This window comes from Phocoena sinus, chromosome 2 (assembly GCF_008692025.1).
Source record: "Phocoena sinus isolate mPhoSin1 chromosome 2, mPhoSin1.pri, whole genome shotgun sequence".
In the NCBI taxonomy this organism is placed as follows: Eukaryota; Metazoa; Chordata; class Mammalia; order Artiodactyla; family Phocoenidae; genus Phocoena; species Phocoena sinus.
In genome coordinates this window covers 51,195,647-51,223,029 of record NC_045764.1, presented here as the reverse complement: position 1 = coordinate 51,223,029, position 27,383 = coordinate 51,195,647, and the positions used below count along the sequence as shown (strand labels likewise).

Genomic DNA, 27,383 nt, shown 5'->3' with positions numbered 1-27,383 from the left:
ACAAGAAAAGGAAATAAGAGGTACAGTAAGTCTCCTACGTATAAACAAGTTCAGTTCTGAGAGCACGTTCATAAGTCCAATTTGTAAGTCCAACAGAGTTAGCCTAGGTACCCAACTAACACAATCGGCTATTTAGTACTGTACTAAAGTTTATAATAAATAAAGTTTATAAGTTTATAATACATTCGCATCTTTGAAAGTTCGCAACTTAAAGGTTCATATGTAGGGGACTTACTGTATACAGATTGGGAAGAAAGAAAACTATCTTTATTTGCGGATGACATAATCATCTATGTAGAAAATCCAAAAGAATCAACAGAAAATACCTCCTGGAACTAGTAAGGGATTATAGCAAGGTTGCAGGATATAAGGTACATGTACGAAAGTCAGTCGCTTCCCTATATAACAACAATGAGCAAGTGGAGTTTGAAATTAAAAAAACAACGCCAGGGACTTCCCTGGCAGTCCAGAGGTTAAGACTCTGTGCTTCCACTACAGAGGCCTGGTCAGGGAATTAAGGTCCTGCATGCCGTGCCGTGCAGCCAAAAAATAAAAATAAAAAATAAAAGGAACACTGCTGAAATTCTTAAAAGCACAATGCCATTTACATTAGCACCCCCAAAATGAAATAATTAGGTATAAGTCTAACAAAATATGTATAAGATCTATATGAGGAAAACTACAAAACTCTGATGAATGAACCAAAACAATTATAAAAATGGGGAGATATTCCATATCAATGGAAAGATACCAAGATGCCAATTCTTTCCAATTTGATATAGAGATTCAGGGCAATCCTGATGAAAATTCCAGCAAGTTATTTTGGGTATATCAACAAACTGACTCTAAAGTTTATATAGAAAGATGAAAATATTTACCAAGACCTTCTGTGAGCCAGGTCCTGGGACTGACCTGAGGACAAAAGATGAAAGTTCAGTTCCTTGTCCTCCAAGGGCTCCCATTTCCATCAGTTCTTCAATCTAAAGGTAATTACAATCCATCCTCTTCAAACTCCTGTAGCAACAGGATCCGCCTTATAAGAAATCCCCTTGTATATGGGAGTTGCTCAAACGATTATAGGACGGTAGGATTTGAGGGCTTTAATGGAGGAGTGTGCAAAGTGCAGATAGAGAGTCCAAGTCAGAGGTGGCATGAGAAGAGAGAGCTCTGGAGTGGAAGTTTCTGGGGTGCCAGGAATCTTCCAGAAAGCTAAGTGCAGGGAGGGATTTCCAGGCAGAGGGAACAATCTAGGCAAAGGCGTGAGATCTTGGCATGTTCTGGGAGCTCACTTCTTTCCAGCAGCAGCAGAAACCAGGGTTTCCATCCTGCCTGGGGACATGGCTCTTACAAGTTGTCCTAGAGGATTCTGTGTCCCCTTTCTGTTCCTTATTCCTGCTCCGTTTCTTCCAGGGCCTTCTTACCACATACCACAGCCCTGCAGCTTTTATCCAGAGGCTGGGGAGCACTAAAGCTTTAGCAAAAGCCACTGCCATGGAGACACCCCTGGGCCTGCTCCCCTCACTGGGAGGCCTTCTTGTTCGCCTCCTCCCCCTTTCCCACCCCAGGCTCACCCTTGATACATAGTCAACTTGCTTAGAGGTTAGCACACCACAAAATGTTTGTTCTGCCTGGTATTTTTAATACCTTAAGGAAAAAGAAATACTGTGTCTTTGCAAAGGATAAAGAGAACAAGGTACAGAAAAGCCCACAGTGCCTTCGCCTCTGTGTCATTCACCTGATTTCTCCATTTTCTGTTTCACGCGTTCCAAGGGCTGGGTGCAACATGTGCCATGTACCTGTGACCTTGATCCCATGCCGACTTCTCGTCTCTTGGGCTGGCCTGTCGCTCATGTGCATCTGCACCCTGCATGGCCCCCAAACCCCATCCCACGTCAACGTCCACCCCTTTCCCTCCTTAGATAAGCCGTGTGAACTCTACTGCTCGCCCCTCGGGAAGGAGTCCCCGCTGCTGGTGGCCGACAGGGTCCTGGACGGCACGCCTTGCGGGCCCTACGAGACCGACCTCTGTGTGCACGGCAGGTGCCAGGTGACGTGTTTTCCTTGTGTCCTTGGCAGGGCTTTGGAGGGGAGGCTCCCTCCAGAGGGGCTCAGGGTGGCGGGGGCCTGGGTGAGGAATTGCATCGGTGGTGCTGCCACCTGCAGCCTGGCACCCCTTCCTCCCTCAGCAGTGACTGAGCATGAGGCCCAAGTGCAGGCCAACCAAGAGTTGAGGTGCTGAAAGAGTAGTGGCAACGTGGGTCATCTCAAAAAATTTGGAGTAACTTTAGACATCATGACAAAGGGAAGAGCAGATAGACTACTAGGTGGGACTGGAAGATGTATACGAACATATGTTTTTGGACAAGCTGTGCTTGTTTAGCTATAAAAGATATAGTAAAACTGAGCAGATGCCTTCACAGGTGGTACCTGGGGATGTGACTGTGCTTGGCTTTTGGGGACTGCTCCACCCATTGGAATATAATCCCCAAACCCATCCTGATGTTGGATGTCTGTGATTCATTAGCATGATGAAAGATGTCATTTAAGAAGACAAAAAGAGAAAGGAGGGAGGGAGGGTGTCCGACCATTTCAACCCTAGTGGATTTTTTTCCCTGCAAAGTCCAAACTAGTCTAAGACTAGGATTTTTCAGGGAAAAACTTGACAGTATCCAGACTCCTTTGGCACTGCCTGGCTTTGTTATCAAATACGAATATGTAGGGGTGATAGACACTTGGTGCACCAGAGTCTTGGCCAGGCATCCTCCCAGGGAAGGAGGGGCAACAGGCCCTCAGGGCTGCTGCATTGTAGCAAAGAATGGGCAGCGCCTCTGGCGGAGATGTGAACAATGATCTTACCATTATCATTGAAAGAAAAATGGCTGATGGTTCTGGTTCTTTGGTAAACCTGCTAGCAAGCCAAGTGCAAGATCTGTTTCTGTCCTAAATTATACACTTGCATGGGCCGTGGTGCAGCCCAATGACGTATGTTCCTTTAGCAAACATTTCCCAAGTTAAAAGCACTTGTATTCTTTAGAGCAGCACCAGCTGAGCCACCTCCAGCCTCTCACCAGCATCTTCTGCAGTGTTCTTATCAATGTGGAAACATTTCTAAGAATCCTGAAATTTTCTGGCCAGTGCGGTCCATGTTAAGTGGCCAGACATGATTTCAGCTCTAAGCAATCAGTGCCAGTGTGCCCCTTCCGTGACTTTGGTTCTAACTGCAGCCTTTTCAATTAGGGAATCTCCCCCATACCATGACAGTGAAACTCTCAGTCCTTTAGTGAGTACAGCAGGGTTTTTGAGATGCCACTCAAGATATTTCAATAGCCTTAAGTGTGCAGTCATCAGGGCACCATCAAACCAGAGCCTGCCCTGCACTTGGGTGTGACACGAATGATATGTGTACACTCGCCTTCCCATTCCCACCCCCATCCCATTCCACCCCCTAGTCCATCTCAAATGCCTCTACCACCATCTTCATCATTGCATTTACTCATCCTGTGCTGAGACTTAGTGCTAACCAAACACGACCCCTCAAGGCAGGGGGCTCTAGAGCACGGCGGTGCAGACGGTGGCCCCTTTCACAGTGCTGTACAGCAGGTGGGGCTCATGCTCCTTAGAGCCTCACCCTGACAATGGGGAGACCGCTGCCTGCCAGTTCTTGGAAGTACCATCTCCTGTACCTGGAAGCATCCCGGTGACCCACAGCCTCCAGGCCGCCCACCAGTCCTAGCAAAAGGACCACTGTCCTGGGATATGGCAGCACACCTGCCAGCAAGCACCTCATGAGAGAAACAACTTGCTTTCTGAAGGAAGTTAAAAATTCCATCCGTAATTTTTCTAAGGGTGCTCATTCTTCAGAGAGAATCTATGAAGGTTAACTTTAGCCCAAGGTTAACTCAATTCTCACAAAAATCCAAATTAGTAAAGTCAGAGTTAATGAAGTTTTATAATAACATTGAGCATATTTAAAGAAGACTAAGAAATTAAGTACAAATACAGTATTTATGCCTAGTTACAGTGATTGCCAAAGTGGAAAGTTCTGGATTTCTGTGGTCCTTGTGAAGGAGTAAGGCAAGGAATATTGGTTAAAGAGAAGAAGAGTAATAGTAATAAAAAGATATCTCAGGGGTTTTGTGAGCAGAGGATCTGTACCTATTCATCAATGTCGTTATCTATCCATTATCATAGTGGATAAAAGGTAGAAATCATCCACATTTTATGTAAGACAGCACTTCCAGAAATGTTGCCATGGTTTACTTGCTAGCTTTTCCCACTGTTCCCTTTAGCTATAAATTTTGCTATTTTGGGGTAGCAGAAGGAGTTCTGGGAAATTCTGAGAAACATGGTGACTAGTTGGTGGGGAATGGCAGGGATGAGAGGCTCCAAAATGGCATTTTGAGAAGATTCCACTAAGCTCCAAATAGCAGGCTGATTCAAACCATAACATGAAACACAAAAATACCATTTTACTCTGTTTTATGAGGACTGAGTTAAGTTTCATTTCAGTGAGTCACAAATTACTTAACATGCTGAAATGAAACTTAACAGCGCTCATAAAAGTGGGAGTGAGTTGGGGGAAGAAACACAAACATTGTCTATTTTTCAGCAAGTCCCTATAAATCAGGAGTCCCATCATTAATGATTCCTACTGTTGGCCTCCAGAAGCAAGGAAATCAAGTTAATACGCCTCTAATGTGCAACTTGCCTCAAAGCTGCTGACCGGCAGTGGGTGAGTCAAATGGATGGACATGTCTGCATGGACCTGGGACCAGATATGCTTGGCTTTTCTTTAAGGCCTCATCAGCTAACGTACACTTGCAGCCAATGTACTCCGATTACAGTCACATTTCCTTGGGACCCTAACTTGTGTACATATCCCTGGCTTGATGAACACCAAAACAAAACACCTTCAGGGCCTATAAGCTTATTCAGTGGAGGGATTGTGTCTGATTGTCTGTGTTCTCCAAGGGGCTGGCTTAAAGGACAGACAGCCTCTGATTGCATTTTGCAATCAGAAAAAAAGAGTGGGTGGGTCCCCTGCTCTTAGGACTTCAGCGATTCTGGAATCTGGAGCTTATTTCAATGGACCATTTTCATTGCCCAGAATTTATTGGCCTCTTATTTTGTGGTCTATTAGGCAAATGGAATTACTGCTAGAATCTAGGAGAATTATAAGAGGTTCTGGCCTCAGAGTCCCCCTGTGTAAAAAGGGGTAACAAGCATGCAGGAATCTGTACCGGGTGTTTATGCATGCATGGGCCTTTCAACAGTGCTGAAACTTTATCCACAGCAGTGCTTAAAACTCTGAAGTCATTTCCTGTATCCCTTTTATCTGATTAACCTCCCATAGCAACTTCTGGATTAAGCCAGCAGACTGAGCCACATGTTCACCCCTCCTCCATCCCAGTACTCCACTAATCCAGTGGTTAAGGCAGCTTAGCACAAACCATGGTGGTGAAGAGAAGCAGAGACCACCCTTTGACAAGAGGGCAGAAGTGGATGGAAGTTTCACTGAAGAAACAGAGGCCAAAACTGGAACAGATGGAGAGTCACAACCAGAAAGAAAGCAAGATGCTTGAGGAAGTCTAGTACTTGGGAATGGAGTGGGAGGGAGGAGTTGGCTGAAAATAATGAGTTACCATTGCTGACCATGCCCAGCCTGGCACTGGGAGCTTGACGGGCTGTTAGGAAGTTATCTTCAGGCTCTTTTCCGAAGTTGTGTGATAAGCTGTTCAGGGACAGCTGAAGCAGGGGAGGGACCCTAGTATTCTAGCATAGCATCCACCCTCTGGGACTGGGGGCAGAGCCCAGCTTCCCTCCCGCCAGTCCCGAATGGAAGACTGCCACCCTCGCATCTGGAGTTCCATCAGTTGGCCCTTCTGTGCCTCATTCTCAAATACGAGTGGTCAACCAGAGATCATCAGCTCTCTGAAGAAAACCAGCAGCAGGAATGAGAAAGACCAAGAAAAACAAACAGGAAAACTGACCCTGGCAGAAAATTGAGATAATTACTGAATTCTGTATGCAGCCAAATGATCAACCAAGCATGCAGGCAAAATAAAGTAATTTTGAGGCATGGAAGAACTCAGAAATTTTATTTCCCATGCACCCATTCTGAAGAAATGACATGTAGTTTAGCAAGACAAGGGTGAAGTCCGGAATGAGGAAGACGAGCCCAGCAGGACTTGGTGGAGCTGACCCAGGAGCCCAGACGATGCTGGGATGGGGGCTGCATCGCTGGCTGAAAGTAGCAATTAAATTTAAAACAAGAAGTCAGTGGTGTCCCTCTAACAGCAGAGAGAGAGAGAGGCAGTAGTTGGAAGATAGCTATTAAGTTGAAGAAAGGAAGTGCTTCTCCTCTCAGCCAGAAAAATAAACACAAACAAGACCATCGAAACCTGTGTGAGGAAGTCCCAGTTCAAAAATGAGAAAGTTAAACTGCGCTGTTGTGGGAGGGGTGACTCTGCTGTCAGGCTGGGGGTGCAGAGGGCCTGGTTTGAAAACCAAAGTCTCCTATTCCCAGTTTGGCCCAGGGCCCAGCTTGATGAGAGGTCAGCATTTTTATGTGTTTATTCAACACGTGTTCTGTGCTCAGCACCATGCTGGCCACTGTGTTTGGGTTGAGGGCAAGAGTACAGAGGATTATAAGACACTGTCCTCCGCATGCTTATGGTGCGCCTGTCAGAAAGATGAGACTGACTCATGTGAGACCCTAACAACCACAGGTGAAGGTGTGATGGAGAGCCAGTGAGAGACTGGGTTTAGACAGAGCAGAAAGAACATTCCATGTGCTGGACGCTGAAAGGTGCTCTGGGCATGCAGTGCTCAGCAGGACCAAGAGGGTTCCTGTCCCCATGCACCATACAGACAAGAAACATGTAAACTCACAGACCTGGTCATTCCTGGGACTGGCCCGTGTGAGGACGAAACAGTGTCGTAGACAGTGGGCTGTGGGTGGTGCAGCAGGGCCCTCCGAGGAGACAGAGCCGGCCCAGCGGAGATATGGGAGGGGGACACTCCCAGCAGAAGGCAGAGGGGCGGGGCTGGCACATTCCAGAAACAGTGGAGGGCAGGGGGCAGAGGCTCCAGGCAAGGCCTGGGCCGGGCAGGGCTGGGCAGGCTGTGGCTGGAATCTGGGTTTATTCTGACTGTGGGTGTGATGGAGCTCGCGGGAGCTGGAGGTGGTTGGACTCAGTGTGCACTTGGAAAAGGAGGGAGGGAAGCTGGGGGGCTGAGCGGTTGGGATGAGATCAGGGAGGGTCCCAGGTTCCTAAGTGCAGGCATACTTGATAGGCAGTGGGGTCCACAGCCATGACCAGGTGAAGATCAATCTGGCAGCAGCGGGGAGAAAACCAGTGTGATAAGTCATTTGCTGAGTAATGAGGGTCTAAACTGGGCAGTGGCCATGAGCACAGAGAAGAAATAGACACTAGAGAGGTTTCAGGGGACAAAGCCACGAGGCCGGCACCTAAGTGAGTATATCAAGAAGAGGGGTCGGAAATGGCCTGGAGGATCTCAGGCTTAGGGCCGGGAAGGCAGCCATGTCTGTCAGCTCCAGGAGGGCAGCAAGAGGCATCCAACAGTAGAACTGAGAAGTCAGGAGCCAGCAGCTTTAGAGGAGGAGCCGGTGTTTCAGTGTGGCCCCATTGAGGTCAGTGTCCTGGCCAGAGAGTCTAGGGGTGTTGTCAGCAGACCAGCCCTCTGTGAGCCTGGGTGGGAGGGCGAGTGCGAGGTTTAAGAGCCGTCTGCATGTGAGTGATTGTTGCAGCTTAAGGAGAAGGTGACATTACCAAGAAAAATCAGAAGCAGAAGGGGCACGAGAGCTGCCCGCTTTCGGAGAGAGGCGGGGGAGGCAGAACTGTCCAAGGGATCAGTAGAGAATCACACAAGAGACGGCTCGGATGCCCGCTCCCTTCTCGGCCTCTGTCTTAGCGTCTTTATTCCAGGTTAGGCATGCAACAGGAGTCCAGTAACCGTGCTTTGGGTGAATGAATGTATGCACAGCCGCAGATGGGGTATCATCAGATGCTACAGAGTGACAGATCAAAGATGAGGATAGAGAAATGGTCACTGGATGTGGTGACCAGGAGGTTGTCTGTCACTGGTGATGGTCCATCGAGCTGCGGCAGGATTCTGGGGGCAGAATCCAGGTTTTAAATCACTAAAGATGGATATTCTTCACTTCTGTCCTGTTCATGGTCCATCCCTCCCCCTCCTCCAGAACATAGTTCGGAGCACTAATGCTTTTCTAGTCTTTTTGCATGTTTCACAGGAACTATCTCTACCAAAAGAACTTGTGCTTTTCCTGCCAGGTCCCTACCATCCTGAGCCTTTGATTAATTATTCTCCAGACAGTGTCCTCCCCTTGGTGTCACACACACTCTGACTTCAGCAGAGCAGGGCTCTGACCAACAGATGCTGAGTAGGAACTGCTTTGGAAGCTCAGAAATGAGTAGCAGGAATTCCTAGTGTATGTAGAAAAGTGACTGCCGGGGATCACTAAGATAACATGGGAAGATTCAAGAGTTTATTATTTGGAGTTTCCTTTAATTTTGTCTTCTTGTCCTCTGGAACACCAAGCCTCATAAATACAGGCATTAAATCTCCTCTAACATTCAGTATTTTGGGGGAAAGAAAGAATCCCAGCCCCTTCCAAGAATATCGTATGTTGCTGGCACTACTGCGTAGCAAAGGGAGAAAATGCCACTGCTGGCAGATTAGTTTGGCTCTTGCCCCTTGGTTCTCAGATTTGCTGCTGTTCAGACACAGACCTCCCTGTGTGCTCTCCCTTTAAATTCATCTTGGCATCTAATACCAGGCAGAGAGCAGAGCACACAAAACTGTCCCAGCCCCTGGGTGTCCCAGATAATTAATATACAGGGTGACCCTGCAAGCATCCCTGTTTGCACCTGACCTAAGAAGCCCACTGGGACAGACCATGACCCGCTGCAGGTGGGGCTGCTTAACATCACGGGAGAGCCCACCTGCACATGGGCCTTTGCACACAGCTCTCATGCATCACCGCCAAGAGGGACAGAGGTAAGATGCAGTCCTACCTACCAATACCTTCTCCTTCCCCTTTGCCTTTTTTGGAGGAGCAGGGATTCTGTGGCAGAAGAGGGATAGAGGACAATTATCTGTTGAGCTCTGCTCTGCTCAAATAGAGAGAGGGGAGGGGGCGTGTCCCCCAGCCCCTTAGAAGGAAGATGGCCTGTGAACAGTCTCCATCCATCCTGAAAGGGCCAACCTCTCACCAGGGCCTGAGTGGTGAGCCTGGGTTTCTTGAACCAGAGAAGAGGTAATTTTTACAACAACTCTCTGAGATTGAGGTTAATATTCTCATTTTTAGAATGGGGAAACTGAGGCTCATGTCCAAATCTGTAACGATCCTCAGGACACACATGGTGAACCTCAACTTTGAGCACAACATTGACGGAAGAGAAGCTGACTGCCCACCTGCCGGGTAACTTAGCCCTAGTCCAGAAGCCAGTTAGCTACAATCTTAAGTCATGGTCTGAGGATACTTTTGTTCTGAGAGGTGAAATTTTAACAAAAGAAACTAGTTTTTAAAATCAAAAAAAATGCTGGGTAAGGAAAGAGGAGAAAATAGCAGAGGAGTTTCCCCCTGTATCCAGCCTTTGACAGTTTAACGCATAAGACGATGTGAATCCTGCAAATAAGGCTTTTGAAGGCTTCAGGTCTGGATCTCTGTTTCCTGGATGGAGGAGACCTGTGAGTAGGAAGTTCTGAACAGCCCTTAAACCAGCGTTCAGGTGATCTGTAAGGCCCTCATTTGAAGGCATGTGGGGTTTTATAACTAGACGTTCTGTCATGATGGAGCTTCCCATAGATTGTTTACTTGACCTGAGCACCATTGTAAGAGGGCCCTAGTTCCTGGGAGCAGAGGGGCGTCAGCACTGTCCTCCACATCCCTCTAGGATACCTCAGCCCAGAACTGCTTTGACTCAGGGGTGACAGAGCTCCCAGTGGGAGCTCCATGCATGGGGCCTTTCCGGAGGGAGAAAGGACACTTCTTCAGGACACAGGGCTGGAGTCTCACAGCCGTGGCCATCTCCAGGAAGGTCTCTCTCTGAGTTCTAAACCTAGCCCAGTGGTCTCCCAGTAAGCCCTAGGCCTGCAGCATCACCTGGGAATTCAGCGGAAACACAAATCCTTGGGCCCCACCCAGCAATGTGTGACCTACCTAGGCCTTCAGGTGATTGCAGTGTGCTGGAGCTTCGTAAGTGCCACCCCACATGATCTGTGTTCCTGGGCCCAGGAGATTATCTGTCTGCCCTAGAAATTGACCACAGATGATCAAACCAGGAGGTGTTATTCCCTTTAGCAAGTGCAGAGCAAGAATTGTGTGAAAGGGCGTACCATTTTAATAGACAAATTTTAGCCCTCAAGACCTATCACCCCAATGGAAAAATAAGCAGGTGGCTCATGTTTCGGAAAGGATCATGCAGCACCTCCTGAGAGAAATAGATGACAGTGGGCCCCTGGACTTACCTGTGAATAACCTGGACTCTAGGAACAGAGGCCAGGACTAGCTTCTTGCAGGCCAAGTGTGCCCAAGTGTCACAAGGCAGCAGCGCACTCCGGCAGTCCCGCAGATATCAAGGCCTTGCTGGGTTCCTAACTGATGGTGACCTCATCCCCGAAAAAAAGGAAATCAATTCCAAACATTGTATGTACTTAAACTTTAGATCCTGTGAGGTCTATCTCAGTGCCAGTTGGGGCCTTGCTACTGAGCAAGTGTGTACATGTTCTTTATATTATGTTTTAGGAGCAATGGAGAGAATCACAGTGAGGGGAGACAATTGCCCCCTGGCCTGCCTCTGCTTGTCTGGAGCAACATCCCGAGGACACCTAATGCTGGTCTGGCTGTGCAGGGGCTTTATAAGCACTCACTTAAGCTACTGCCCTTCCTCACTATCACTTTTCTCTTTCCCACCAAGATCCTTCTTTCAGGGGACTCTTTGGAGGGAAAGCAGTTTGCTCATCTAGGAAAATGTGTGCTCTCCTGCTAAAGGCCCTTCCTCCCAGTGAGTCCCTTGTCGCGCTGCTCCCTGAAGCACCTCCCACGCCTGTCCTTCCTGCATTCAGGTGAATTCTTTGTCTGGCAGATTTCAAATGCAAACTGTGCCTCCTAGCCATGATCTCTTAGCCAGACAACAGGTAGCCTTTTGAAATTCTAGCGTGGATTCTCCCCTCACATTTCCTTTCCCCAAAGGTAGTGTTTCTGGTGTTCTTTTAGCTTCTCTATTCTGAACGTTTCCAAATTCTCACAAAGCCAGCATACTTTGGGGAGAGGCCTTACTTTGTCCAGAAGACCTCGCCAGGCTGAGGACAGTCAGGGGAGATATCCAGCCAGCCTGGAGCTGGGAGGCAGGAGGTGGGGGACTGTTCCTGGCCCTGCCAGTCACTTGCTATGTGGCCCCAGATTTGTCAGGTGTCATCGCTGGGCTTGGGGGAAGCTGTCTAGAACAAGTGGGTTGTTAACTTAGAGCATCTAGAAGACTTTTATCAAGAAACCCTGACTAAGGTATCGGATGCTACCTGCTCAAGTCAGAGACCCACTATTGTTGGGCAGGAGTGATTAAAAAATAATAAAAATCCAGTGAGAGAGAAGTCTAGAGCTGAGAGCGCCTGGGAGATGGGGAAGCCATGTGGGGACAGGTCAGGGTGACACGAAAGCAGCCAAGGTACAGGGGCTGGCTCTATGGGTGTTAGCCCTGTGGCAGCACTAGAAACAGGCTGGGGGCTGGGACGTTGGTCTCTGGGACACGAGGAGACACGAAGATGGGCAGCACACATGTGGCCACACAGACGTGGCCCCAGGGCATTTGCTGAGCATGCTGGCTGAGCAAAATTTCAGATCTTGGCTGCCTTGTATTCTTAGCACCTGTAATTTTACAGTAAGCATCTTCATAGCAATCAGCCAGCAGTCCAGATCGTGAACTTAGCCAGCTCCTGCCACATGATCCAAGTTCAAGGTACCCTGTGTCAGCCTCCAAGTCGCATTGGTGATCTGCCCTGGCAAGGTGTGACAGTCAATGCCAGTTACCATCGGGTCTCCATGTGTCACTAAATCACCCATACGTCCACTCTCTCCTTTTGCTCATTGCCTGGCCTCTAGCTGCTAAAGCCCCCGATCTTGCCCTTTACCTGTTTTTATACTAACTTTGAACACGTTTGAGCTTCTTTTTTTTTTTTAAATGCTGCCCTTTTTCAGTTTTCATAATGGTCATTTTGGGACCACATTTGCTCTGCACTTAGCATATCTTCAAGTCTTCACTGAAATATATTCAGTGATGCTATCAATTTTGTACACACGATAGTAATTTCTCATTAATTCTTTCCCAAAGAAACAAAAGGATCCAAGGGTGAGACTTCAGGACCGTTGACTATGAAGAACACTCACTTGCTCTTCGTGTAGCATTCCGCGGTGCCAGGGTTCTCCAAGTGTGGTCCCGGCCAGCAACAGCAGCATCACCTGGGAACTTCATAGAAATACAGATTCTCAGGCCCACCCAGCCCTGCTGGATCAGAAACTCTAGGGATGGATCCCGCATCAGTGTTTTCACAGCCCTCCTGGTGAGGCGGATGCACGTTTATGTTGAAGAAGCACTGCCTTTATGAAGCAGAGGGTTCAGTTGGTGAGCCATGGGGCCAAGCCTTTGCCTCCAGGAGGTCTGCTGTTCAGCCGGCTCTGCCCCGTGCCCTGCCCCGGTTGGAGTGGGGTGTAAGGAGGGAGGAAAGAGCACAATCACCTTGGCCTGGGTTATCTGGCTGTAGAACCCTTCACAGCTTGAGGCACCAGTACCTAGTGCAGGGTACAGGGCAGTGGGGAAGACCCAGTTCTTGTTCTGGAATTCTTCACTTTAGGGGAGAAATGTAGAGAGGCATTTTAGCAATTTAGCTTGCAAATAATTAAACACACCAGTGTTTACCATAACATAAACTTAGGTATGTTATTTTGCAGACCACAAAAGTCTCGTGCATTTTTTTTTTTTAAGGAAAAACAGGAGTTCACAACCTTTTCCCACTTTTTATGAACTGATGTGGGCTGTGCTGCCCGGAGCCACCCAGTGTCAGGGCGACCCTCCTCTGCCCTCAGACAGGCCTCGTTGAAAAAATCTGAGCAGCAGGGTATCTTCTTGGGCTAAATCCCCCTAACTGAGAACTAGGGTGCTCATTCCCAGCCATGCCTGAGTGAGCTCTGGGCTTCCCGACCTCAGCAGAAAAGTCACTGTGGTCTCTGCTGTGTCTTCTGAGACTGTTGGCTGTTCCAACTGAGATAGAACCAAGGACCCACGCAGCTCCAAGGGGATCATGGATTGTGTGAAATTATGGCCACAACAGAAGGTGTGGGAGCCGGCTTCCCTCCCTCCCCTCAGCCCCGCCTCAGGCAGCTCTGGAAGGGACCGGCTCAGGCCTCAGTGTGAGTTCTGGGCACTTGGGCCTTCGCAGGCCTCTCCTCCATAACAAATACTAAAACCTGTATTTGATGACTCTGTGGGTGTAAAGACAAATATAATACTAGTTGGATCGTGTTCTTTTTTCTCTTCTGATTTTAAAATAAATTAAAACATTTGCTTGGGCCTCTGGAGGTATCATGGGCCCCCATGCGCCAGCCTGCTGGGCCTCATGGAGAAGTCAGCCCTGCAGGGTGTGTCTCTGAGTCCTATACCCAGAATAACCCAGCGCTCTGCTTATTTAGAAAATCGGCTGTGATGGAATCATTGGGTCTGCGGCCAAAGAAGACCGGTGTGGGGTCTGCAGCGGGGACGGCAAGACCTGCCGCGTGGTGAAGGGTGACTTCAGCCACTCTCGGGGCACAGGTGAGCTCAGGGCCCAAGGAAAGGTGACCTGGGCCACGCCTGGTGGACGGGTGAGTGTGGGCCCCAAGGTGTTGCTGCAGCTACTGGGCCTCCTACAAGTGTGGTATATTTTATTGCCCCAAAGCCAGTCTTATTGTATATTATGTTACCCAAAAGCCAACGCTCACGTGCCTTCCCCACATCTCACATTTAAGGAGTAATTAATAGTAGTAGAGCACCACAGTCTTAGGATTTCTGAAAGGCAGAGAAGGACATTTTAGCCAGAATAACATCTTTAGGTTCCTAGACATGAACAGTCTGCCTGTGGCCCTCCGGGTTCGGCCCCGAGGTCCGTTCTCACACAGTAGCGGCCCTGTCCCACCAGCCCCGCCCCTTAGTGTGTGCCAGCCCCTCGTCTGTCCGGCACACAGAGGCGGTGATGAAGATACTTTGCCACATCATTTTTACCTATGGATGGAAGAGGTTTTCTCTGTTTCTGAGTTTTCTGTCAGTAAGAGTAGAATAGCGTTTACACAGATCCCTAAAACGTGCATGAAGCCTCATGTTCCGGGACGTCTGCGATGCATCCACCGGCTGAGGCTGCAGAGTCACTGCATCTCCCGTGTCCCAGATGCAGACCTTCTCCAACTCTGGGCGTGGAGAGGTCGGCGGGGTTCAGCTAATGGACCTCACAGTCTTTCCACTGGAACCATCCTCACTGTAGGCTGCTTCGCCCAGAGGTGGGAGAGCATTTCTGATTTCCTGTCCTGGTGGCCACCAGCTTGTGATGTACAGGGAAGTACCTGCTTGATACTCAATGAGGGGAGCGTGAGGCGGGCAAGTCACCCGGAGGGCGAGTGTCCCCTCACCCGACGTCACCAAGAGTGACATCACCAAGATAACTTCTTGAGTGGAGCTGAGCTGAAAAGCTTCTGTTCTAATTCCCACAACTGCTTTGAAGAAAAGTGTTTCAGTCCAGTTCCACCCAACAAGGGGATAGAATCACAGTTGTTCCTCCCTGTCCCACAGAGTGGGCCTCTAGGAAAGGCAGAGAGGAGAAGTCTGTGCACGTCCCCCTTTTCTCTATTTGGACAGAAGACCTGGTCTGGAGGAAACATTCCTTCTAGATACTTTGGAAAGGGCGGCCTGTTGCACAGATGCTTTGCAGGATCCTGTGAAAGCAAAACCAGGGGCAAATGCAAATACAAAATGACATTAAAAATTACACTTCAGGCCCCGTAAGGGCTGGTTTCAGGACTTAAAGATAGGTGCCCAGGCTGTGGAACAGGAAGCTTGAGTGAGAACCTGTGCCTGCTGCCTGGCTCCCAAGGAAAGCTAAAGGAGCTGATGTTAGAACAAGTCGGTGTGGGGGAGGTGCCCTCCAAAGCTGCACCATGCAGGACAGTAGCCACAGGCCACTGGCATTGATTCAAATTTTAAATATAATTAGTTAAAATTAAACAAACTTAAAACTTCAGCCATCAGTCCCACTAGCCACATTTCAAGTGCCCCGTTGCCACATGTGACTGGGGGTCCCGTGTTGGATGATGCAGAGAAAGAACTCTTCCTTACAGAAAGTTCTCGTGGACAGCACTGCTCTGAACCTTTGGTAACATCTGCTCTTTGTTTTGTCTGATGCTACTTTCTCTATATGGACCCTGACTCCAGTTTGCCATGAGACTGACCTTGCCTGCTGCAACTGTGCAGCGAGGACGGTTATTAGGACCGAGACCTCAGCAGCTGGCAAGTGTTTACTATTGATTTTTTTTAAAAAGCAGCATTAGAACCTTTTATGTAAACTGAATGCTGTGCTGAGCTCTAATAAACTAGACTGACTACAATTGCTCCATTCTGTGGAAGGCAGGTCAAGCACAGCCGTGCCCACTTTTGCCCCCTGGGCAATTCTGTAGAGCATTAAGGAAGGTTCCACCATACACCTTTGTAAACTTCCACTGTATGCCACATAGCAGACAACTTCGAGAGAACCCAGATCAGGGCAAAAGCATTCCCCCAGTGTCTAATCCATTCGTTGGCCTTTGATCTTGGCATGAACACATCCATTCCTCCGATCACAGCAATGTCCTTTTCCTCTGCTCTCTCCCTTCTCCATCCCACCCTATTCCTGGCCCGAACCATACACAGAAGGGAGATGGGCGTGAATGTGCAGGCTTCCTCCTGGGGAGATCAGGCCTCTGGGGCTGTGGCAGCCAGTCCCCCATAGAATGGCAGATGCTGGAATCCTCCAGGGGGTAGTGGTCCCCACCCTGACATGCGGCTTAGTGTTCCTTCACAAAAGCCTTAGCAAACCTTCAGAGAAAGATAAGCTCAGTTAGCGTCACCCACCTATAAAAGTTCTGTCCTTCTGAAGAGTTGCCAAATGTCACACCTTCATTTTGAAGTCTAAAGCTGTTTTCTCCAAATCCTTGTGGTTGGGGTCTGTGAGCATAAGCTCATGTCATTGTGGATGCTGTTTATTGAAGATGTCCGTGGAATGCTCGCTCACACGTGAATGAATCACTAGCTAACAAATTTCATCAAACACTAGCCTGTAACCCAGGTCTGGCGTTCTGGAAGGCATGTACGAGAGATACCGCTCGTGCTCACCCAGGTGGCCATTCACCCAGTAAACATTCATTCAGCACTGCTGTATTTTCAGAGCAAGGTGTTGCAGAAATAAAAGTTAACTGTCACTGAGTTGGTCACAGTCAAGGGAGGTGCTCAGCGGGTGTGCTGTGGGGCCCCAAGTTCTGGTGGGGCTCCTCGCCCAGCCCTATGGGCAGATGACAATGGCCCCCAAGCCCTAAAGGACAAGTAGGAATTAACTGGCAGTGGGGGTGGGAGAAGGGCATTTCAGGCTGAAGGAAAAACCCAGCTTAGAAACGGTATAAAGCACCCGGGTCATGTAATATCTAGGTGACTCCAAGTGTAGCCGGATGGATTCAGAATCCTGTCAGTTTAGATAGGAAGGTAACTTTCATCTCTGCCCAGCTCGAAAGACTGGGAGGAGGAGGAATGCCTTATCACCCTGAGGGTGAATATCAAAGAAAATACCATACCAGAAAGATAAAGAGGAATCAAATGCAGGATTTGTGCCCAATTATATATGTGCCCTGACCCTTGCCTGAACTCTTCTGGGTCCTTAACCCAAGTACTTGAGCTGAGGACCCAGAGCAGACCCACACAGGGACAGTGTCCATGCCCCCAGGGTGTCCTTGAGAGGTCCCAGTGTAGCATCCTGAGTGAGGTTGTTTATTGCCCTCTGGCCTGTTGCCTCCCAACTTTGAACAGATGAGGTCCTGGGCCACTCATCTCTAGGAGGAATCAACTTGAATTGGCTATCATGTTACTTTTCTGATGGATGGGCTTCAAAATGCCCAAGCCTTTGGCTGAGTTGAAATAGCCGAACTTTTTTAAATTTAGTAACTTGAAAGTTCTTGATAGGATGCTTTTGTTTCATTAAGGTGTCATTTTCACATTATTTCATGCTGCTCTTTGACACTAGAAAGGTGACTGGTGTCCATGGACACTCAGTCCAGAACATACCTGGACTGAAGTCCCCACCGAGAACCGTTGGCCATGATGCCCCATGGGCTCTGAATCCCTTTGCACTTTTTTCTCAAAGAGAACCTTCTCAAACAGTCAATTCTTTAAAGGGAGAGTGACGTGATCTATCCCTATTGAATAGGGACAGATCCACATGTCACAAGTTTGTTCAATAATTAGCTTTAGAACCTCTGCCTTGTGCCAAGTTCTGTGCTCCAGTCTTTAGGTATGGGGTGTGGAGGTTCCATGGGGAAATTTACCACTGTCTGATGGTGACACAGGACTCTTCTCTGCACTGACTACAGTATCAGTTCCTGCAATGTGCATGTAAACCAATTACAATGTATTTCTTTTTCTTAGTCAAGAATAACCTTTGTACCAAGGTGTCCACGTGTGTGATGGCAAAGGCTGTTCCCAGGTGTTTCTCATGTAAGATGTTTGGCTATTCTGTGCAGAACTAGTGGTGACATGCCTGGTGTGGGGCTTTTACCTCACTTACGTGCCTGAATGTTTGCTGAGTAGAGTCAGTGGGAGTGAGTCATGCATGAAGCCACGGATAAACACTGAGGCCATTTATCGCTCATGTGTAATTGATGTTTAAGACTGATTACCAAAAAGAAAAAATATAGAATAAAACCAATTTTAAGGCTGTGAAAGATAAAGAGTCATGGGATTAGGGGCCATACAGAAACACATGTTAGTGTGCCAGGGATACATCTTCATTCTCCTCAGCCCCACCTGGCACTTCGGCAGAAAATGCTAAGATATGCCAGAGAATTTAGCCACAGATGATGCTTTCTTCCATAAGGAAGTTTCCATATTACAAGGTTGGGCTTCCCAAAGGGCAGAGAGCACTTGGTAAGACCCTCCTGGTCTTCGTGCTAGAGATAAAAACCATGGCCTTGCTTTGGCCCACCTGTGCTGACCTCACATTCTGAGAACTGAACCAGAATATTAGTCTAGACTCCTGGCTTCCCAAATCCATTTCCACTGAAACCAGAACAAACCTTTAGGGATAAACATAAAGACAGTAATACTCTCATAAACAACTTTCGTAAAAAGAGAAAACTAGAAACTTATACAAATCCTCCAACAAGCATTTTTAAAGATTATTACCAGAAAGAAAAGAACTTTGATTTTTTTTTTGTATGTGTTTGATACAACCTTTTGAAAGTGGCCCTGTCCTCATAGCCAGGTTGTTACCTGTGTTCCATCATGGTACCTTACCAACTCAATGGTTTTCTTCCAAGGAAAGTTATTGCTGCTGAACCTGAAACAAGGGAAAAATATGATCTAAATCATCTACTTGTGAAATTCAGACAAAAAGTATTTTGCAGGGAAATATAGCCTGATGATATTAATTTTTCAGAACATTTGAGGCAGGTTTAAGGTCAACATTACTTTGAAGTTCCTTCTGACCACTTGTCCTTATGGCAAAAATTACGTGTTCTCCTAGAATAATGGCAACAGTATTGAATTTTATCCTTGGCTTCCTCATGACCCCAAATCGTGTCCCTCTAACTGGATTTCTCCTGCTTGATGGCAGAGACTAGAATGGAAAATCATTCCAAAGATAGTCTTGCTATCTTACCTAAAGTATGACTCTATCTTGTGAATTCTTAGAGTAAAGCCCCCTTTAATTATATTTCATGCCCAGTCAACATGGTGATGTCTGGCATCTGCATAGGGGGACATCTGGTATGAGGGATGACAAGGTGCTTTGGGACTTGGTGATAGGGCTCTTTCCCTTGCTGGTCACTCTTCATAACAACCTCAGGGTGGGCTCTGAGCTCTGGGTAGGGTAGGGGCCATCAGAAAGAGGACAGTGAATGACAGATGGTTTCTTTGGTTTGAGGACAGAGGCCCCGCATTTCATTTCAGGGATATTCTCTTTCATTGCTTCCCTCCATATCTTGAGCAGAGAGGCTCATCTTAGAAAGAAAGGTTAGCAGAGCCCAGGCACAACAATGACCTGACCCATTGTTCAGGGTTCACCTGAGGATGTGCCACACCTGAGTTGTGTGTCTACCCTGAGCTCTTTACTGTTCATCTGCCTCTGCCCCAGAGGGTATATGAGAAAGGAGAGGAAACAGGTACCTTTTCAGTGTTGCTACTTGTGCCAAATTTAAGCTTAAAAATAGGCATGGTGAGCGTGCACTAGTTGCAGATGCCCCTTGCTGTGGAATGTGGAAAATTAACTAATTTGGACCCTGGCGAATATGTCTGTTGCCTTAGATTCTGCAGCCTGGTGATGCTAACACCAGGGTTTGTTAGTCACAAAATAGGAAAAGTCCTTGTAACAGCAGTAGCTCTCAGAGAATAATTCAGCTCCCCAAGCAGATCCTGTTCCCAGGTCAGTTTTGTGCTTTAAGTGGAGATTAAAACCAAAAAAGGTTTTAATCACCACTGAACTCAGACAATTTTGTCTTCGTTTTTGATAATTCACAATCTGTATGCCTGGAATCCAATAATTCTTCAAACTCCCCCAGAAGAAATGGATTTCTCTAAGAGAAATTTATGGTACAAAATCCAGTGCTGTGATTCTCAAAGATGTTTTTTTGTGGCCACCCTTTTTAAGAGAGAAGCATTCCTGGAGCAAAAACTATTTTTAATCAAAAAACCTTGCCTCACACTATAAGGACAGTGGAGGGACTGTGTGGGCACGTTAGTGCTGCTGCTTCCTCTAAGTCAGAGGTGGTTGGAAGGGATCCCCTGGAGGACCACTCTCCCATCTGGTTCAAGAAGTCGTCCTGCTTGGGAATCAGGATGGATCAGGGCACAAGAAGTAAACAACTCGAACTGGACTATGTTGCCACCTGTGAAGTCTTCAAGTAGAACATTTATTTGTAAGTGTCCGAGGCTGGATCTGTAGTAACAACACCAAAACATTTGCTATCAAGACTAAAGGACCCCGCTAAACTTTCCATGCAGAATGGCTGGTTGAACACAGGTGTTTATCTCCTTGGCTTCTCAAGATCACTTTTAAATGAATGAACAGGAACTTTTTTTTTTTCCATTATCAAAGACCATTGAATTTTTAATTGAGATATGGTTGACATACAACATTATATTGGCTTCATATGTACAACATAATGATTTTATATTGTATGTATTGTGAAATAATCACCCAGTAAGTCTAGTTAATATCTTTCACCATACATAGTTACAGAATTCTTGCTTGGCATGAGAACTTTTAAGATTTACTCTCTTAGCAACTTTCAAATATGCAACACTATTATTAACCACAGTTACCATGATGTACATTACATCCCATGAGTTATTTATTTTATAACTGTAAGTTTATACCTTTTGACTCCTTTCACCCATTTTGCCCACCCCCACCCACTGAAACAGGAACTTTTTAAAAGATCTAGGGAGAACAAGGACACCTCAAGTGGATGTTCATATGTGTTTGAATCAGAATAAATAGACTTGGTCTTGCTGTGGTAAACAGCAAACAAACAAAACACAATGTAAATACCCCCAAATCAGTGGCTTAACACAAAAGTTCATTTCTTGCTCACGCTGCATGTCCAGCATGGGTTGGCAGGAGGCTCTGCATACCGTAACCACTCGTGGATCTGGCTGACAGAGATTTTATTGTTCACACACTGCCACAGTCACCTTGGCAGGAAAAAGGGAACATGGCAAATCAGGTGCTGGTGCTCTTAAAGCTTCTATGTACACATCACTTTCACCCACATTTTCAGGGTCAAAGTAAGTTACATGGTCACACAATCTTAAGAGGGCAAGGAAATGCATTCCTACCATGATTCCAGAGAAAGACCTGGAAATATTTGGTGGCCAGCATCATGACACATCACCTATAGCAAACTTTTCTGCATTCTGGTATTTCGGTTGCCAACACATAAAACACTCCCTGCCCCCTAACTGAAAGCCACTCCTGACCATCAGCAAACACCGCCCATATACAATAGTCCCTTCTTATCCCTGGAGGATAACTTCCAATATCCCCAGTGGATGACTGAAAGCATAGATAGTACGGAGCCCTATATATACTATGCATTTTCCTACAAATACATACCTGTGATAAAGTTTAATTTATAAATTAAGCACAGTAAGAGATTAACAATAGCTAATAATAAAATAGAACAATTATAACAATATACTGTAATAAATGTATGTAAATGTGGTCTTTCTCTCTCTCAAAATATCTTATGGTACAAATTTAATGCCTTTTCCATCTTAACTAAGCACTTATCACGCACCATGGCCATAACTTGTGCAGTTTGAGGTGCAACAGCAAAACTAGCACAAGTTTCTTTTTCCTTCTTCACAATTTTATAAATGGGAGATTCGTTCTTACCATAGATCTTTGCAACCTCAGCATATAACTTTTTTTCCCTTTCTTTATTAAGTCTAGGAACTTTCACCTTTTTCACTTAAAGAAGCACTTACAGCTTCTCTTTGGCACATCCGAGTTGCCAGCATCATTCCTCTGGCGCTTTGGGGCTGTTATTAAGTAAAATAGGGTCACTTGAACACAAGCCCTGTGATACCACAACAGTCAATCTGATAGCTGAGATGGCTACTAAGTGATTAACAGGCAGGATATGGTTGACAAAGGGATGATTCATGTCTTGGGCAGGACGGAGTGGGACTGTGTGAGATTTCATCACATTAGTAAAATGGCATGCAATTTTAAACTTATGAATTGTTTATTTCTGGAATTTTCCATTTAATATTTTTGGACTGTAGTTAACTACAGGTAACTAAATCCACAGAAAGCTAACTGCAGATGAAGGGGCTACTATATATAGAGACAACCATCTGTGGCAATCCTTCTTGAAAGAGTCTGCAACACAAATGGGAAAGACCAAGATAACTGAAAAGATGACCCATGGAAAAGCAAGATAACTCAAATAATAGAAGTTCAAAATCTCTATTAACTATTCTTAGATTTGAGAAGTGAGTTTATGCATAAAACCAATATAGAATGTCATGAGAAGAAGCAATCAGGAAAACAAAAAGAAGATCTCAAATATTAAAACTATGACTTTTATTGTAATAAAGGCACCATAAACAAATGACAAATGACAGAAAAAAATGTGTGCAACAAGTCTAGGGAGTAAAGAGTTTGAGTCTAAAATGTATTAAATACATATTAATAGATATTAACATATATTTCCAAGACTCCTGCTTATCAATTAAATCAACAAAAAGCCAGTAGAAAAATGGGCAACACTTATGAGCAAGACAGTTAACTGAAGAGTGAATGCGAACGACCGATAAATATGTGCTAAGATGCACGGCCACATTGATAATGAGGGAAAAACAAATTATATTTATGATGTAACAATTTTTCACATCTTGAACTAGCAAATATCCAGAGGATTGATAATATCAAGTATTAAGAAGCCTGTGAATAAACATGTATTCTCCTGTAGTATTAGCTGACTTCTATATTAGTTAAGCCATAATAGAGGGGCGATTTAGATGTACATTTAACATTTAAACTACATGTGTGTTTGACCCAGCAATTCTCACAGCTGGCCTGGTATGACATTGTTTATATGCTCAAGAAGACATGTGAAGAGCTGTTCATTGCAGTATTATTTTTAGTACCTTTGTAGAGATATGATTCACACATCATAAAATTCATCCATTTAAAGTGTGCAATTCAAGGGGATTTAGTACATGCACAGAGTTTTGCAGCCATGACCACAATCATCCCAGAAAGAAACCCCACACCCATTAGCAGTCATTCCCCATCTCCCTCCTACCCCAGCCCTAGGCAACTACTTTCTCTGTCCATCTATTTATCTATTCTGGACACTTCATATAAGTCGCATCGTATAATACGTGGTCCTTTGTGACTGGCTTTTGTAACTTAGCATAGTATTTTCAAGGTTCTTCCTTGAAACATCTAGCAATGTTTCATTCCTTTTTTATTTTTTTGCTGAACAATATTCCATTGTATGGTTATATCATATTTTAAAAATACATTCAATAGTTGATGGACATTTGAGTTGTTTCTACTTTTTTTGGTTAGAATGAATAATACTGACATAAACATTTTGTGTATAAGTTTTTGCATGGATATATTTTTCATTCTTCTTGGGTGTATACATAGGAGTGGAATTGGTAGGTCATATGGTAATTCTATTTTTGAGGAACTACCAAACTCTTCTCCAATATGCCTGCACCATTTTACATTCCTACTAGCAATAAGTGAGGGTTCCAAATTCTCCACATCCTCTCCAGCACTTCTTATTGTTATCATTTTTGTTATAGGCATCCTAATGGATGTGAAGTGTATCACATTATGGTTTTGATTTGTATTTCCCTAATGGCTAATGATGTGAGCATCTTTTCATGTGCTTCTGGCCATTCATATATCTTCTTTGGAGAAATGTCTATTAAAATCCATTACCCATTTTAAATTGGATTGTCACTTTATTATTGAGTTGTAAGTTTTCTTTATATACTCTGGACGCAGTTCTTTCATCAAAATGATTTGCAAATATTTTCTCCCAGTGTATGAGTTTTGCCTTTTCACTTTCTTGATGGTGTCCTTTGAAGCACAAAGTTTAAATTTTGATATGATCCACTTTATTGTGCTTGTGCTTTTGCTTGTGCTTTGCTATCTAAGAACCAATTGCCTAATCTAAGGTTACAAAGATTTACTCCTATGTTTTCTTCTAAGAGTTTTATAGTTTCGCTCTTAGATTTAGGTCCATGATCTATTTTAGATTGGGTTTTTTTGTATGGTTTGAGGTAAGAGTCTGCCTTCATTCCTTTGTATGTGGATATACAGTTATCCCAACACTGTTGAAAATATTCTTTCTCCATTGAATATTCTTGACATCTTTGTTTTAAAAAATCAATAAGGGACTTATTTCTAGACTCTCAATTATAATTTCATCGATAGAAATATCTGTCCTTATGCTAGTACCACATTGTCTTGATGATTGGAGCTGGCTAGAAACTTTGAAAGCAAGAATTGTCACTTCTACAACTTTGCTCTTTTTAAATATTGTTTTGGCTATTCTGGGTCCCTTGCATTTCAATATGAATTTGAGGATCATCTTGTCATTTTGGGCAAAAACAAGCTGGAATTTTAGTAAGGATTGTTTTGAATCTGTAAGTCAGTTCTGAAGTATTCCATCTTAACAATATTAAGTCTTTTGATCGTGAACCTGGAATGTTGTTCCATTTGTTTAGATTTCTTTAATATCTTTCAACAGTGTTTTTGCAGTCTTTGGTGTAGAAATCTTGCACATCTTTTGTTAAATTTATTCCTAAGCGTTTTATTCTTTTTGATGTTATTTAAGTCTAATTGTTTCCTTAATTTTATTTGGAAATGTTTACCCCTAATGTATAGAAATGCAGTTGATCTTTGTATATTGATCTTATATCCTGCAACCCTTCTGAACCTGTTCTAACAGATTTTAGTGGCTTCCCTAGTATTTTTCTATATATAAGATCTTGACATCTGCAGATCGAGATAATTTTACTTCTTCCTTTCCAATTTGGATGCCTTTTAAAAATTGTTTCTTGCCTAATTGACATAGAGAAAACTTTCCAGTACAATGTTGAGTAGAGATAGCATAGAGTGAACATCCTTTGCTTCTTCCTGATCTTAGGGGGAAAGCATTATTTTACCATTAAGTTTGACAATTAGCTGTGGGGTTTTTGTAAATGCTCTTTATCAGACCTGAGGAAGTTTCCTTTTATTCGTAGTTTGTTGAGTATTTTTATCATGGAAGAGTATTAAATTTTGCCAAATGCTTTCTCTGCATCCACTGAAATGACCAGGTGGGTTTTGCCCTTTTTTGAATAAATTACACTGATTGTTTTTTATATGTTAAACCAACCTTGAATTCCTGGGATAAATTATATTTAATCATGTGTATAATCTTTTTTATTTTGTTGGAATAGGTTGCTGGTATTTAATTGAGGGGTTTTGTGTGCCTATTCATCACACGATCAGCATTGTTTCCAAAAGTGACAATTTTGAAACAACCTAAATGTTCTAAATGACAATTTTGAAATAACCTAAATCAGTAGGGGCATAGTGACATAAACTACATAGCAATTTAAATGAAAAATAAGGAGAGCTTTACATACTCACATGGAGAGCTTTCCAAGACACATCATGCTTTTTAAAAAAATTGTAGTATAATACAGTAGTCATAAATGTTATTCCTAACAGTTATATAAAATATAGATAAATAAAAAATATACCATGTGATATTTTCATATTTATATATGTGTAGATATTTGGATAAATAGTAAAATATCTGAATGAATATATACCAAACTAATAGTGGCAGTTCCCACAGGGCAGGGGAATGGGATTAAGGGGACTTGAGATTTACCTGTATTATTAAATTTTGATAATGGGAAAATACACATGTATATTTCTGTAAATTTAAAATACATAAATGTTTACAAACATAAAAATTAACTCACTGATACACACAAACCCATGTCCTAACAAATTTTACTGTAAACTAAGGGAAAGTTCTGTTAGCCCACAACATTGTCCTGTTCTTCCCACACAAACATAGAGGAAGCTGGTACAATTAGAACCTGTGTCACTTAAAAATTAGTAATAAATTTAGAAAGAAAATTAGTACAGGATCAACACACGTATACTGCAATAGGAAAAGGATAAAAGGGACAAGGAGAACAAATGAATGATTTAAAACAACTCACCAGCAAAATGTTACCAAGGAGAAGATGAAAAATTTTGACCAAACATTATTGCCATAAATTCCAAAAACTGATTAAATAATACCCTCAGTAAAAGAAGAACTCACTGATAAGATATGAGATCTCAAGGAATAAGCAGTGAAGCAACAAAGGGAGATGAAATGTGACTCAGCTGAGGAAAAGTGTAGAAGAAGAAAATGAGTCCATCACAGAAACCAAGTCTGCATGGAAGCAAAGGAAATCTCACTGCTGAGAACACAATGAGAAGCATGGAGGACAGGACTAAGAAAAATGAGCAAAGCAAAATGGAAACAAAGAATCAGAAGGATAAGAGATTAAATGAGCACTATGAAAAAAAGGGGGGAGTCAAACACAAATAATTTGGTATCCCTGAAAAAAGAACACCAAACAAAATTGATAAGTATATATATATTTTTAAGTCTAATAATAATAATATAGCTTTGTGTCCCAGGAAGAAGTTACACAAACTATGAATAGCCTAACAGTTATTAGATTTTAGAGTTAGGAATCTTTTGAGTATCTGATCCAAATTTTAGGTAAGCTAATAAAGGTAAAACATCAGATTGGACTCAGACTTTTCCACACTAGCATTCAATGGAACAATTCAAATAATAGCCTCAGAGAAAGAAAGTGTGACTCAAGGATCTTATACCAGCCAAACTGGTATTCAAGTATCAGGATAATGAACAGTATTTTTTTTCAATATATTACAATTCAGAACTGTAATTTTCTTTGAGCCCATCTCAAAGAGAACAAACTTGAGGAAAGCAGGAATTTATCAGAAAAGCTGGAAAAAAGACACATAGTAAACATTAAATTAATTTTTAGAACTAAAACTAAAACAACTGCAGGAATTATCTTAGAGACCAAAAGATAAATGTCATAAACTAATACAATGTAGGAATGATTCAGTAAAAGTTGAAGAGGGGTGTAAGAGAGTGGAGGGTGGTATACTTATGCTGATTTCCTCATCTTTTAATATCCAGAGATTAAAATATTTTACTTACAGCTAAGTCAAATAATAGAAATATAAATATAATTAAAGGTTTACAGGAAAACACCAGAAAAAAAAAATAACAATGAACTAAAATGTATTGGTGAAGGAAAAACAAGACTGAGATACCGACCCACACACCATGTTAGCCATGACAAGTGTGATTACAGTTAAACTGCTCTGAAGTCTTTGTATTGTTTGGGAGAAAAACAATATGATGATCTCAGTAGATGCAAAAAAGCACTTGATTAACTTCAATACCTCTTCATAACAAAACCTCTTAACATACTAGGGTAAAAGAAAACTTCCCTAACCTG

The 27,383-nt window shown here is 44.1% G+C and overlaps 1 protein-coding gene across 1 annotated transcript in view; it reads left to right on the top strand.

Moving 5' to 3' along the window:
- Nucleotides 1–27,383, top strand: part of ADAMTS17 (ADAM metallopeptidase with thrombospondin type 1 motif 17) — a 351,240-nt gene that overhangs the window by 240,152 nt on the left and 83,705 nt on the right. The window contains 2 exon segments of the mRNA XM_032623836.1: nucleotides 1,920–2,047; nucleotides 13,730–13,850. Of these exon segments, the coding sequence (XP_032479727.1) occupies nucleotides 1,920–2,047; nucleotides 13,730–13,850 (249 nt within the window).